The sequence below is a fragment of the Acomys russatus genome, chromosome 23, assembly GCF_903995435.1.
Source record: "Acomys russatus chromosome 23, mAcoRus1.1, whole genome shotgun sequence".
In the NCBI taxonomy this organism is placed as follows: Eukaryota; Metazoa; Chordata; class Mammalia; order Rodentia; family Muridae; genus Acomys; species Acomys russatus.
In genome coordinates, this window is record NC_067159.1 from 4,464,713 (window position 1) to 4,479,924 (window position 15,212).

General features: G+C 49.2%; 1 protein-coding gene across 1 annotated transcript in view; it reads left to right on the plus strand.

The window, feature by feature from the left end:
* The window catches only part of Igsf3 (immunoglobulin superfamily member 3), a 91,033-nt gene that overhangs the window by 38,049 nt on the left and 37,772 nt on the right, over positions 1-15,212 (plus strand). Inside the window, exon 2 of the mRNA XM_051165456.1 lies at positions 13,619-13,996. Within this exon, the coding sequence (XP_051021413.1) occupies positions 13,619-13,996 (378 nt within the window). The remainder of the gene's footprint in view (positions 1-13,618; positions 13,997-15,212) is intronic.

The window sequence follows — 15,212 nt, forward strand, 5'->3', positions numbered from 1 at the left end:
CACATCCCCATGCCCTGGCCTCATGGTCTCCTGTCTGGATCGCTGTAGAGTAGAATTCATGTCTGCTCTGGGATTACTCTGTGTGCCTGTGATGCTGACTACTTTGTGTTTGTCAGAAGAACAAGCAGATGGGCCCCAAAGCTCACTGCCCATGTGTAATCCCTCTCAATGTGTCCTCCTTGAGTTGTGCAACCCCAGGGCTTCCCACAGATGAGGGTAGTGTGCAGCGGCCTGGACCACCAACGGCGAGCACCAGGGACGAGGGGAAGGGAAGATGAATGTCACCATAAGCAACAGGTGCCTGGGAAGTCCCCAGGAGCCCTATCAGAGCTTGCGACTATTTATTTTTAGTTGAGTGCAGAGACGGTCCTCTGGAAAATGCTAGACTTGTCTCACTGGCCTGACCACCCACGCTTAAGTCACCACCCTAAGCAGTAAAGTCTGCTTGACAGATTCCAGGTGCCCTTCTGACCACACACAGCTCAACCTGGGTAGAATGAATACATGCCTAATCCAAACCCATGATATCGAGGACTGTTTGAAAAGGAAAAAAAAATTTGGGGGTGGGTAGTACTCAAAACTGAGCCATTGAGAGGGCTCAGTGGGTTAAGGTGCTTGCTGCACAGGCTTGGTGACCTGGAACCCAATGTGGAGGAGAGAACAGACTGCACAAAGTTGCCTTGTGACTTCCACACATGGGCCACAACACACCTGCCTGCACATATTCATACACAGTGATAACAACAACAATAACTCATGATGATGACGTAAGCCAAGCCCTTGAAGCGCAGACACTGGCTGGGTGAAGGACACACCATAGAGGGCAGAGTTCACGGCCAGCAGAGAAGTGGCTGGCAAGAACGAGACTCGGGTCAGCTTCCAGAGTCTGACCTCATGGTATATTTTTCTTACACACATAAGCACAGTAAAACTTTGGAAGGAGGTTTCCACGTGACATGATCACAACTACTCTTTAGGCATAGCTACATAGACACGCCCCAGCAAAGCATCAATGCACCTGTGACCTTTACAATAAGAGCGTGTGCTATTGGCTGATGAACAGTGCTCAGGGCAAAGGCCTAAGCGGAGGATTGGTACCGAGCATGGGGATGGATTCTGTTGATGGAGGACGCAGAGTACATGGATGGGGTCCTGTCATAAAGACGCGTTCTACTCACGGAGAGACAAAGCTCGGGGCCTAAACAGTGCTCAGGATCCTGGGGGATTCAGGAAGGCTGGCTCCATAGACCGGAAAAGGATCACCAGGTTGTCAGATTGCATCCACGCCAGCCTTCTGGATGACCAGGTGTCAGTCATTTTCTTCCTGTGAAGCAAACAGCCCTGAGCGTTGAACAGGTCTGGTTCCTCCAGTGCTTTTTGTAAGCTGTGCCTCCCACAGCAGAGGAACAAGAGACAGACACTCGCATGCACAGGGGTCCAAGCTACAAAGCTTTCTTCTGGTGATCCTTTGGGCTGCTCTGAAGTGCTGCTGCGCATCTTTTTATATGCCCTGGATGCCCTTGGTCCTCCATGCCTCTCCCCTCACCCCATGGTTATCAGTATAGGCTCATTCCTGCTCATTCCTCCTGACTACAGGGAGGCCCACTTCAGCACTGACAGGGGACCAGAGGGACCTCGTCAGGAAGGCCCTGACGAGCAGAGCCTGCCATCGGAAGCGAGAAGAGCCCTGGAGATTTGCACACGGGCATTTTTTGAGAGCTAGAGGGGCTTTTCCTGGAGCAGGACGTGTTTTGCTCCTCTGACCATCCCCACTGAAAGCCTTTGGTATTTCGTATTCCCCACTGGAAGCCTATACACTGCTTGGGGGCTGTATACCTCGTTTCTAACTCCCCTGCCCAGCAGACAAAATGAAGACAGTATATTGATGGATGTGGCAGGCTGAGTTTCCTGGGACAGTGGCTACTCCTTCACAGCCAGGCCTTGTCTCTGAGGCCATTGGAGAAGCCCTTCTGGACGTCTGCTGCCTGACGCTGCCTAGGGACACACCTCCAGTCTGTTTTCAGCCTAGGGGCCACACTGGGTATCATGTATCGAGTGTGTGCAGATGACACTCAGCATCTTTTGGGAGGACACACAGGAGGGACTAAGTGCCGGAAGCTGAGGCGGAGTTAGTTTTTCTGTGCTGGGGGTGGGGATGGTAGGGACAGTGAAGATGCAGAAACACAGCAGCCACTTTGCTGCAGATGGAGAATCTGGGGAGAGTGGAGTCCGGACCCTGAAATAGTGGCCGCAGGCGTTATGGATGGACTGTGCTGGGGAGCCTGGCCTGTGCTGGTCCATTACGGGAACCCACATTGAGCCTGTGGTCCACGACGCCCAAGAGTGGTGCCATAAGGCTGCCCTTTGCAGCAAGTAGCCCAAACGCAGCCCGTTTCCGTCATTTCTGAGACCAGAGAAAGAGTAAGGCTGGGTAATTATAAGGCGAGCATTTACAGGCAAGTAATCTGATCCCATCCTTTAATTTACCCATCTAGAAAATAGAAAGCATTCAGATACTAACATTCAGACAGAAACGCTGTGATTGGCAGCTGCTTTGACTCCCAGTAGGGTGGAGAGAAGTGTCTAGCCTGTGGCTGTGGGCACTGGGTTGTAGGACAGGCTGCAGATTATTATCCACGGCTGCCCATCCTTCAGAAGCTTTGGTCATGCCATCTTTAGCACGGGTATGGGGAGAGAAGGAAGTAGGAGTCTGGGCTATTTCCATACCTCTTCAGGAGAGGAGTGGAGGGTGATACAGGTGAGAGAGGGGGCAGAACTGAGAGTGTGGGAGGTGTGGTCTTTGGGCTGAGCCTGTCAACAAGAGGAAAGAGCGAGGGCCCCTGGAAGCAAGCTTTATTTTTTTTTTTAAAACTGGACTACACTAAAGTGGACACTGAGACAAAAGTAAGAGAATCATATCAATTCAAATGAAGAAAAGACAAGGCATGTTAAAAAAAAAAGTTTTGTCAGTAATAAGAAAAAAAATATGACCCAAATACCCATCAGTATCAGATGACCTATGATGGAATAGTATATAGCTATATAAAGGAATATACATCAATATAAAGTATTTTTTAACATTTTAAAGGTTTTGTTATTTTTCTCTACATGCATGTATGTACATGCACCGCATGCATGCCTGGTGCCTTCGGGGGCCAGAAGAGGGTGCTGGATCCCCTGGAACTGGAGTTACAGACAGTCGTGAGCCACCAAGTGGGTGCTGGGAATTGAACTGGGGTCCTCTGTAAGAGCAGTAAGTGCTCTTAACTGCAGAGTCGTGTCTTCAGCCCTTAAAGTATATAATAGTTACGTAAAAATTCTGAGCAATACTGCAAGTGTTCAGTGGTTATATACATTCAGCCCTGTGTCAAAGGTCTGAGAGAGTTGTCCCTGAGGGACATTGGTCATTTGTGACAATCTGAGAAGATGAAGAGGAGCAGGATTAGTATCATGATCAGAAGTTTATGGTATTCTGATTTTAAAAACAAACAAACAAACAACAACCCAAAGTGAGGCTGGTCTTCTGGCCTCAATAGAAAGCGCAGCGACTACAGCGTTTCCAAGCCTGGCTTAACAGCTTGAGCCTCTGACCATGAAGGATGTAAAAGTAATGCCCATTCTCCTGAGCTAATAATTGTCATCTTGGAAGCTGTAACTGCCTCTGTCTGCTAACCCAGCTCTAGTCCTGGAAGGTTCTAGCCTTGGTACAATCTAACCTAGGCCTAGAATGCTTTCAGCCTCTGTGATTACTGCTGCATAAGCTCACCCTTTCTAGCTCTTTCTGAGCTCTGGGCTGGCTCAAACTCATCTCCTAGCTGACTGATTCAATCTGGCTTCTCTCTCAGTCACTCACTGAATTGCTCTGCTTGACCTCAGACTAACTCTAGCAATCCGTTCTAATCTTCTGGCTCTTTCTCGTTCTCTGGCTTCTTCTGTGTTTGCCTGTGTCTAGTTTGTTCTCTCTTCAGCCTGTCTCTGTAAAACTCTCCTGGTAAAAACTGCCCCTGAATTCCTGGAACTGAACTGCTGTGAACTCAGCTCTACTGCACTGCCTCTCACCTCACTCAGCAGAACTGCCTGAACAGCCCTGACTAGAGTGAGATCTGCATGCCTGTGTCTCCTGAGAGCTGGGATTAAAGGGGTGAACCACCACGCCTGGACCTAAGCTTTTCTTTACCTGAAACTTGCTCCATGCCAGGCTGGCCTTAGACTCAGAGATCTGCTTGCCTCTGTCTCCTGAGATTAAAGGTGTGTCTGTATTCCAGCCGGATCACACAGACCTAGGTCTTTGGATGTGGTCTTTTGCCAGAGCAGCCATGTTTGTTCTGAATTAAAATTCCTCTACAAAGGACTGCTTGGAAGCAGAGACCTAGCCCTGAGGGACTAGCCGAGAGTCTGTGTGTGGAGACTAGCCGTGTGCTGGGTCACTCAGCAGTGCAGGTGTCAGGGACATAAAGTCATCTAGGGCAAAGTGAATCATTGATAGTTACACCTTCGTAGAAGTGGCATTAATAATTTAACATTTATTAATCATCTTTAGGCCATTTCTATTTTAGGCACCCACTGGAGGAGATTCACATTTTTTTTTTAAAGACTGAAAAGATGAATGGATGGTGCTCTTGCCCTTGCCTCTCTCCGCAAGCCTGGCCTCCTGTTGGTTCCCCCGACTGTTAATTTGGTACCCCTGCTGCTAAAGCCTTGCCCTTTGCTTGGTAATCCAGCTGCCTCTAGAGTGAAGATTCAGAAATATGAGTCTGGTCCGTCTCCCTGTGCACCTCAGTGCCGTCCTCAATTCTGCAGTCCTGGGGGAAGACTGCCATCATTAATATGTCTCGCAGTGCCTCTCCTAACTGAAATGGAAGTGCCCTCAGGTCACGGGACAGACCCAGGCCAACTTCCTGCTCAGCTTGGAACTGCAGCGATGCCTTCTGTGTGGCACATCTGTGGAGGTCTAGCTCAGATGCCACCTGCTTCTCTGAAGCCTTTTGGGCCAGGCTGAGGGGGTTTCACCTGGCACCTCGCTGCCAGTCATACCCTGTTAGAAGAGAGCAGTCACTGTCGCTTCTGTTGGGAGTGTCAGCCTAGGTTAAGTACCACTCAGATTTTGGTTATCCTTGCCGCGCATTCCTGCCTTGGTACCCATCATGTGGTAGGTTCTGAAAACATCGTGAGGGAAGGAGCCCGTGCACTGGCTATCTTTGTCACGAAAGGGACCACTCCTAAACTTGGCAGCTTAAAGCAGCCACCGAGTTCTGCTGACAGACTTTGTATGTTGGAAAATTTGGGGCTGAGCACAGTGGGCTTGGCTGAGAGGCCTTAGCTGGGGAGGTTCTTAGGCTGAGAACTGTATTGTATACTTCGATCGGATTTGTCACACACACCCCAGTCCCATTACCCCATTTTATCTAACCTCCCCTGTCCCTTCTGAAGGGGCAGTTTTCATAAAAGTGAGGGCTCAGATACAGGTCCGTGTGCCTGTAACGTTACACGGTCGGTGATCCTTAGCCATCTCCTCACCAGACACGTCATAGCCAGACCGTAGTTAGCCTGGTACGGCACTGACTTAGCCATGACCTTCACTTTTTACATATTTTACTTGGTGCAGGTGCATTTAGTCCCTCTGTGCCTCTGGCTCTGCCTCTGCACTGTAACACCACTGAGTGTGTGTAACCCATAACTTGCTGTGGGGGTTAAATCAGAGAACAGGGCCACATACTGTTCAGGGCTCAGTGAGGCCAGCTGACAGGCTTGTGTCTGCCTGTGTCCTCACCTGGAAGGGGCTCTGACAAAGGACCAGTTTAGCTTACCCCACTTCCCGTTCCTCCCTTGGCCGAAGGCTCATAGTTGCGGCTCCCCCGATACGGTCACGGAGGTGCTGGCTGAAGGGCCCTTTGGGCTGTGTGTCTCAACATGCTCAGCTGGCCTGCTTTAGGTTCCCTGTGACATCAGGGGGCTCTCTGGGTTCCCCACCGTTTCCTTCAGAGCCAGCTGGGCTAGAAGGCCAGTAGGCGTTTTATCACTCATCTCGGATGCTCACCGAGCCAGGGCGCCAGGGAAAGCCATTAGTCATGTTCTGTGTCAGGGAGAAAGTTACTTAACCTTGAAGACCGTTTCCTCCTCTGGTAAGTGTGGCTATAGTGAAATCGACCTCATTCAGTGGAGGACGAGTCCAGGTGAGGTGATGTGTGGAAAGCTGCGAGGGCAGGGCCCTTCCCAGCCTCATTCATCTTCATCTTCAAGTGTCATATACTTGCTAATTTAAAAACTGGAGAAAAATGAGAAAACGGAGGACAGGAAGATGTTGCTGTTCTCGTAACAGGCAAGAGGCACCCCTGCCCTCACCACTCCGCAGCTCAATCCAATATTGCGAGTGCTTTGTTATTTCCCAGGGACAGGGTTTCTAACATGTTTCCCCCGTGTACATGTGCTGTTTTGCATCTTTAGCCCAAAGTTAAACATTAATGTTCCTTTTAATACTCCCCTGCTCAGAGCTTCCGTGAGACCCATTTTTAGATCGATATCTCATATTGGTAGAAGAAGTGAGATAAAATTTTAAAACACTCATTTGTTGGCTTTCAAGTATTATTTGCTACCGAGTTCCCCAGGAGACTGGTCCATGGTACATTCCCATATTTTATTTCTATGCATATGTATGTATGTATGTGTTATGTATGTGTGTATGTATGTATGTATGTATGTATGTATGTATGTTTATATATATACACACATATATATGTATATATATGAGTGTATATATGTATGTGTGCAGGTGTGTATCTGAGTGTGCACACTCACACTTAGAAGTCAGAAGCCATCCTCAGACATTGTTCCACAAGCACCACTAACTTTTAATTTTTTTTACTTTTTGGTTTTATTTTAAGTGTATGGGTGTTGTACTTGCATGTAAGTCTGTGTGCCTGGCATCTGCCGAGGTCAGAAGAGGGTGTTGGATCCCCTGGAACTAGAGTTAACAGATGGTTATAAGCTATTATGTGGGTGCTAGGAATTGAACTCAAGTCCCCTGGAGAGCAGTCAGTGCTCTTAAGTACTGAGCCAGCTCTCCAGCCCCATCAGCCTTGATTTTTGAGATGGAGTCTCTCAGTGGCTCACCGAGTAGGCTAGACTGGCTGGCCAGCAAGGCCCACCAATCTGCCCATCTCTACTTCCCCAGAACTGGGACTAAAAGTGGACATTGCCACACACAGTCTTTGCTTGCTTGTTTGTTTTTGTTTTTTGAGACAGAGTTTCCCTGGCTGTCCTGGAACTCACTCTGTAGATCAGGCTGGCCTTGAACTACTACTCTCTCTTATTCTCTCTCTCTCTCTCTCTCTCTCTCTCTCTCTCTCTCTCTCTCTCTCTCTCTCTCTCTTCCTTCCTCCCTCCCTCCACCCACCCACCCCCATCTGTGTTTTGAGCTGTTACCCAAGCCCTAGTCCCATATTCTAGGTATTTGGTAGATCAGTGTGCCCACATCACATACAGAGTGAGCATTAAGGGTGGGGCTTCAGCTTAGGCCCTCAAGTTGGGCCGTAAGCATTTTCCTCACAGAGCTGTCACAGGAGAGCCCTCTTCCCATAGCCTAGAGTACACGCTCAGTCACACATCTTGGACGTAAGAAGTTGGATCCCTGAATCCCAAGGCATGTTTGAAAAAAAAAAGAATGTGAAGTGTGTTGGGCGTGGCTCCCTGGGCACGAGCTGCTGAATTGTGTTACCTGGAGCCAGGCTCCCTGGGACTGGGACATAGTGTCTATGGATGCATCCTTGGGCAAGCAACATCTTGACGTTTGGTTGTGGCCCTAGCTTTTAACAGCTGAACCATGTCTCTAGCCCTGGGCATGGAGTCTTGAAAGCTAATTAGTTAACTGACATGGCTGGAGACAGACAAGTCCATCTGCCCACAGAACATGGCTCCTTTGGCCATTGAATAATTCTTTTGAGGGTCTTTTGAACTACATTGGCTTTCCTCCCTAGGATATATAAATATGCATGTGAGGCAGTTATACATTTAATCTTAGGCTCAGAAGGAATCGTTGTTACACACACACACACACACACACACACACACACACACTCAGGATGAATTTTTCCTATCTCATAGCAACAACAAATGTTAACATTTTGGGGTGGGGTATCTCTGTGCCTCAGGAGTTCAGTAGTATTTCATGCTTGGAGTTTCTTCTCTGGGCCAGCTGGCATGTGAACGATTGACTAGGGCTGGAAGAGCCACTCTTGGTAGTTCTTTCAGCCGCTAACAGGTTAGTGTTGGCTGGTGGCACTAAGCCTCAGGTGGGCCCAGTCTGTCTGTTCTGATGTCCTCACACAGAGTATGCCATCTAGGAGAGTAGGCAGGGCCCCCCTCAGAAGCCAAGTGCATTGTTTCTACGTTTCCTGTGTTCCCACAGGTCTGCCGTAACTCAGCCCATAGGGCAAAATATGGAGCCCTTAGTGCAGGGCCTTTGTGCCTGGCTTGGGCACCCCCATCCTGGCACAGTGTGTTCGCGAACCTGGAAGGCATTCCTAACCTGTAGCTTTGACTGGCCTGGAACTAGCTGCATAGGCCAGGCTGGCCTCAAACTCACAGACATTTGCCTGTTTCTGCCTCTGCCTCCCATGAACTCTAGGTTTAACCGTGTGAGCTACCGTCCCTGGCCATCACTGAAGGTTTCTGTACGGGGTGCCTTACACGGACTTGGTTCATTAAATCAGTGGCCATTGGTGATTGGACTCAGACTCCAGCCCCTCTCCTGTTCCTCTAGGTCTGGGATGGGGCTGAAAATTTCCAACCTGCTACTCAAGGCCAACTTTGGAAAACCCTAAGGGCCCACCTTGAACCGTCTCATTAGCACAGATTCTGATGTGGTTGGAAAAGGCTCACCTGACACAGAAGCCTCTAGTCATTAATACTGCAAGGAAGTTAGTTAGGTGCTCAGGACCAGACCAAGTGTGTGTGTGTGTGTGTGTGTGTGTGTGTGTGTGTGTGTGTGTATTGCATCCAAATGTTTATTATACTATACAGTAGCTATAGAAGAAATTTTATACAGCAGTCAGGCATCATTTTTATTTTGGGGTAAAGCTTGCAGAGGAGTGTGGTGTAAAAAAGGGAATTAGAATCATTTGTCATCCTATGGCCCAGTATTTATTTATTTTTTTAGTCCTTTTTACAGGTGACACTTGATCCTTTTCTTCTCATAGCATAAGTGGCATTTGCCTATTATAAAGCAATCCAAAGAGTCCAGAGTGTCTGAAATTATAATTATTATTTTTTAAAGAAATGGTTCTCATGGGGACGAAGCTGCTGTTGTAGACTAAGAAGGGAGGTGGTCAGGGGTGCCTTAGGCAAAGCTGGGGACCTGGCCTCCTTGAAGGCAGCAGAGAGTAGCATCGCAGGGACTTTCCAGGACACTGAGGGGTTCGGGTGTGGGAGGGGTTAGTCTATTGAGAGGAAAGTTGCCTTTTATTTCTGTGTTAAGGTGAACTCCCCGCTGGGTATGGTGGTGCACCCCAGTAATCCCAGCATTTGGGAGGTTGAGGCAGGAGGATTGCCAAGGGTTCAAAACCAGCCCTGCTACAGGGCAAGACCCTGTCCGGAAAAGCAAAACAAAGAAACAAAACCTTTACTTTCTAAGAACAGCCCTGTTTTCAGGGATGAAGAGCTGTTTGCAGGGTGGGAGGGAAGTGACAGGGAGAGTTAATAAACTAGTGTGGCTGCTCTGGCTAAAGTGCAGGATGGTGTTTGTTTATTTGTCAGGACTGATTGTAATCTGCTTTCAGTCTGGGCCAGTTGCTTTGACCCTGCCTCCCGGCCTATTCAGGCCACTTAACACTGATTACTCTTGGTCGGGGGCAGGGTATGAGGTCTGTGAGCTGAATGCAGCCCCTTGAAGCTTAGAAGCTTAGCTTCACCTCACGTTGTGCGTCAGAGGGCCCGCAGCAGCTGTTTTCTTTGGGACAAGAAGAGAGTGGCATTTTGTGGAGTCTTCAAAACCAGGAGCTTGAAACTCTTAAGAGCTTTGAGTTAGAGTGTGTCCATTCATTTGGACACCTGATTGGTCCACTATAGAAAGAGACATCTTAGGTTTGATGGTTTTGTGTGTGTGTGTGTGTGTGTGTGTGTGTGTGTGTGTGTTGAGCCTGGAGCTCACCAGTTCTGCCCCTCCCTTCCCAGCACGAGCATCGCAGGCCTGCACCACTCTGTCATCCCTGTGTGTGGTAACGGGGATCTAAACTCAGTTCCTTATGCTTGTTTGGCCAACCATTCCCCCCCAACCCCAATCCCAGTGCAGACAGTTCTTGAGTCTGATATACATATTTAGGATTACTAGGGAGCATTTAGAAATCTTGATGCCTATGCTGCAGTCCACGGGGCTGAGGAGACAAACACTTGCCACCAAGCCTTGTGACCATATCCTTGGAAACCACATGGTAGAAGGAGAGAACCAATCCCCCTAGGCTGCAGCCCAGAGTGATGACATCATAGGAGACACAGTTGTTTTCTGAAGCTTCCCCTGCCTCAGTTGCCTCTGTGGGTCCAAAGATGAGAAGCAGTTCATAAGGGAAGGCGCTAGAGTTCTCTGACAGGGGTTGGGGGGTGGGAGTTGGGAGACCGGGTGTGTGGCGGGGGGGAAGGGGGCAGCCTTCTCTGCACTGGATGTGGCGTATTTGTGGCTGTTCCGTGGCAGGTCACTGGAGTAGAAAGCAGACAGAATGTCGAGGAGGCCTAGTTAAGTTGTTTTTATAGTGTTGTGCCTGCCTGGAGTTATTCTAGTGTTTGATCCAACTCACAATTACGTGTATGTGTATGTATGTATGTATTTAAATTGTCATGTAAGCACCCAAAACTCATGTAAGGCCCCAAAGTTTAACATATTAAAAATGACTGATAGTTAGTGACCTTCTCTGTTGCTTTAAATATAGGAATGGCTGCCGCCAAGCAGAATGTAACAGGTTCACCTGTCACTTTGTCCTGTGTAGGTATCCCCTCCCCTACCCATGTATGTGTGTGTGTGCGCGGGGGGTGGGGAGTTGGAGGGGTGGGCGGGGTTTGGCTTTGGGGGAGTGGTGTGTGCACAAAGCACAGATGTACAATGATGGCTGTCTTCCTTAGTCACATTTTGACCTTATTCTTTGAGACATCCTGGAGTACCCCTTGCTCTGCCCCCTGCCCAGAAGTTGCTAAACCTGCTAGCCAGTAAGCCCCAGGGCAGTCTCCTGTTGCTGCCTTTCCAGGGCTGGGATTACAGGTGTGGGTCACCTTGCCTAGCTAGTAAGTGCGTGTGTGTGTGTGGGGGGGGGAAGTTGGGGGGTGGAGTGAGGGGGGGAGGGTTTATGTCTCAAGAACATTAACATTGATTTTTTTATTGTTCTAATTTTTCTGCCTCTGCTGAAACCAGGGCGGGGTTCTCTGTAAGACTTTGAAATAGTTCTGTGCAGATGAAAGTGCCCCAGGACCTGGCTCTGCACAGCTGGCCTTTGGAAGGCTGTTGTCTTACAGTTTAGGTCAGTTTGCTGTGAGGCCCAGGGTTGGCACCATCCTGCCTCCTTAGCTGGAGAGAAGTTTCCTCCTGGGTGAAAGAGAGGTTTCAAGGGAGTGGGGTGTGAGCAGCCAGGGTGTGGCCGTTCTCAGGCGGCTACTGAAGGCCCATGAGCAGTTGTTGACCAAGCTCTGACTCTACATCCAGATGCGCCGGCTGCTGCTTCAGCCAGGGAGACTTAGCATGTCTCTGTTGAGTACTAGTGTGTTAGGGCCCCAGTCAGGGACTTTTTAGACATCATATATTCGTTGTTTTCCATCGTGCACATGGGGGAACTGAGGCTCACAGTCCCTAAGGAACTTATCCAAGGTCTCAGCTGGTAAAGGACAAAGCCAGCATTGCAAAGTTGTCTTCTCTAAAGTCCTTTTTTGTAACATGGGGCCAAGGTCTGGAGACAAAAGTGCGCGCCCAAGATGGCACGGCTGGGTCTGGGCTGAGCTGTGCTAACTTCTAGGGCCAGGCCTCAGATGCTCTTTCTGCCATGCATAGCTGTCCCTGCACCTGCCACACCCAGCTGCTGCCCAGGGAGCATGCGGAGAGGGGTGTCTCTCCCGTGTTTGGGTGGGCAAGGGGTGTCGGTGTTGTGTTGATGTGCCAGTCTATTTTCTAGAGCTGGAACAGCGGCCATAAGTGGAGTGCTTTAGTTAATCTTTGTGTTTGTATTTGTTTTCCGAGACACGGTTTCACTGTGTAGCCTTGGCTACTGGACTCGCTTTGTAGACCAGGCTGGATTTGAACTCACAGAGATCCACCTGCCTCTGCCTCCCGAGTGCTGGGATTGCCACCACTGAGCAGCTGAGTGTTTTATTTTAAAGATTGGGTTTTTTGTTTGTTTGTTTGTTTGTTTTTTAAGTCCATGGTTTTAGAGACTAAAGGCGGAAGACAAATGCTTGGTCCTGTGGGTTTTGCTTCTGATGAGGGGCCCCTTGACTGGGTCACAACATGGTGTGGTGGGTGGTACCCTGGCAGGAAAAGGTGAAAGAGGCAGGAAGCCAGAGATGGAGGAGTTGGTATACACACACACACACACACACATACACACACACACACACACACACACACACACACGATAGCACACCCTTGTGGAAGCTAACTCATCCTAGCTACTAGCATTGGTCCCTTCTAGTCTTCCCAATGACCTCTTGACCTTGCCCTAGGCTCCACCTCTGAAAGGTTCCGACCCTCCCACCTCACCTCAGCAAGGGTTCAGCTTCCAGCATATGAGCCCTTGTGGGCACACTCAGTGTTCAGAGAAGCATTGCAGATGGCATGGAATGGGAAACTTGACTCTCCATATTTAATTTTTGCCCCTGCAGGAGGATGCAATGTGAGGGACGTGGAGAGGGTAGGCAGAGGCAGAAGTGACCTTGGAGAGCTGTGTCTGTACCAGAAGGCAGGGCCTTGGTGGGCCAGTCAGCCAAGAGCCCAAGGGCAGGCGACCTTGTTTTGGATCTTCCTGTACACTGTCCCTCTTCCTTTGTCAGCTGGTGGGAGTCTGCTCGGCTTCACATTCCTGTCCACACCTTGTAAGCGGGCAGCCATTGCAGGAGCTGCTTGCCTCCCTTTATACAGGGAGAGCGAGGTGCTTCTTGTGATAATACCACAAGATCATAGTAAAGAGTGCAGCAGTGACTTTCATGGGCCCACCCTGCTAATCATGGGAGAAACATTTCATTTCAGCCAGATTACAAGGCCGGTTGCTTTTATTTGTTTTTGCCTGGATTTGTGCCAAGGACTCAACTTTTCCTGTTTATTTCATTAAAAACTTTACAAACAGCATTAATAAATAGATATAAAACAGCCATATAAATGACAGAGCGACCAAATGAAATTCACAAGGGTCAGCGTTGAATAAGTAACAGAGCCACGTCCTTGTGCGATCAAATTCCCATATATGCAAATTACATACCGAGCTTTACTACGCTGTTTTAATTAATATTTATAAATCACAGAGCACCTCAGAAAGGGCCAGGAACCTATTTATATTGCCATCATGTCATACAAATAACAAACCCTCTGGGGACTGCTGGCTGTTTTGCATTTGGTCAGTGATGTAAGTACGTCATTGTGTCTATCTCCCCTTAGGTGTGGTGTCAGCGCAGAGGCAGGTCACCGTCCAGGAAGGACCCTTGTACCGCACAGAGGGCTCCCACATTAACATCTGGTGCAACGTGAGCGGCTACCAGGGTCCCTCTGAGCAGAACTTCCAGTGGTCCATTTACCTGCCCTCTGCCCCCGAGCGGGAGGTTCAGATTGTGAGCACGGTGGACTCCTCCTTCCCTTACGCCATCTACACTCAACGGGTTCGAGGGGGGAAGATCTACGTGGAGCGGATCCAGGGGAACTCGGCCTTACTCCACATCACAGACCTGCAAGCCCGGGATGCTGGGGAGTACGAATGCCACACCCCCAACACCGATGAACGCTACTTTGGGAGTTACAGCGCCAAGATGGACCTAGTGGGTAAGGAGACCCTGCTTCTGCATGGCCGGCGTCAGGCCTGAGTCCCTTCGGCTGCCGTGTACTTTTGTTGCACACCATATGACTGAAAAAAGAAAAGATGTCCCAGATACCTTAGGAAGCTGCATTAGGGAGCATAAGCGAACACGATCTCTATGTACACTTGTGAACACTAGACGGTTAAGGCTGACACAGTGTTCTTGGGGAAACATTAAGAACCTCAGCCACTAATCACACCTTTTTCTGGTGAAGGGTAATATGAATATATAAAGGCAAGATCCAGGTGTGGTGGCTTATGCCTATAGTCCTAGCATCCAGGAGGCTAAGGCAGAGGACTGACTGCCTCGTGGCAAAGACATTTGTAGGTGACAACTTAGAGGCGTGGCTTGGTAAAACGGGTGAGGTCGGCAGGAAGGGAGGCAAAGCCGCCCCCCAAAAGAGGAAGAGCAAAACTCCCACCCCCTCCAGAGGCGAGAGTGAGGCGACCGTAGATGCACACTGGCAGGAGGATGGTTACGGGAGTGCAGTAATGTGTGAGGGAGGTCTCAGGAGACTTTCTGCTCAGCTAACCCAGTGAGTTCCAGATGCTCACAGGGGAGAGAGAGCGAGGAGGGGATGAGACTGGTTTTTTTTTTTTTTTTTTTTTTTTTTGAGGTGCCCTAAGTGATCTTAGTGAACGACCTGGGTGGATTGTCAGACGATAGTAATGGTTCTTTGGGGGAACTGAGTGGATCTCAGAGACAGCCAGCAGCTTGTGACGGGAACTGCCTGTGTGCGGTTGTGTTCTCTGATCCCCTCCTCTGTCGATAGGAGTTCCATCAGTAAAAGTCCAGAGGAGAGATAGGAGGGAAGAGCTTCTTCTGCAGGCCTGCTCTATAGGCAGACAGGCCCGGGAGCGCTGTGGCCAGAATGTACCTACAAGGGGAAAATAAGGACTGCTGATGGGGTTCTCTCTCCTTGCTCTCTAGTGCTTTTTCAAATAGCCTTCTAAGGAGAGTGCACTGATGGATAGAAACTGGGAGGTGGGATGGATGAGAGGAGCAGGGAAAAGGGAAGGAAGGCCTGTATAGGAAGGTAAAGGCAGAAGGTCCAGGAGGCGTTCTCAGTCAGAAGTGAGGTTAAGGTATCTCAAAGCAATAACCAAAACCAAAACCAAAACCAAATTTTATTCTTTAAACAGTATTCGCAGGGAGTTCTTCTGTTCTGTACATTTTCAAAA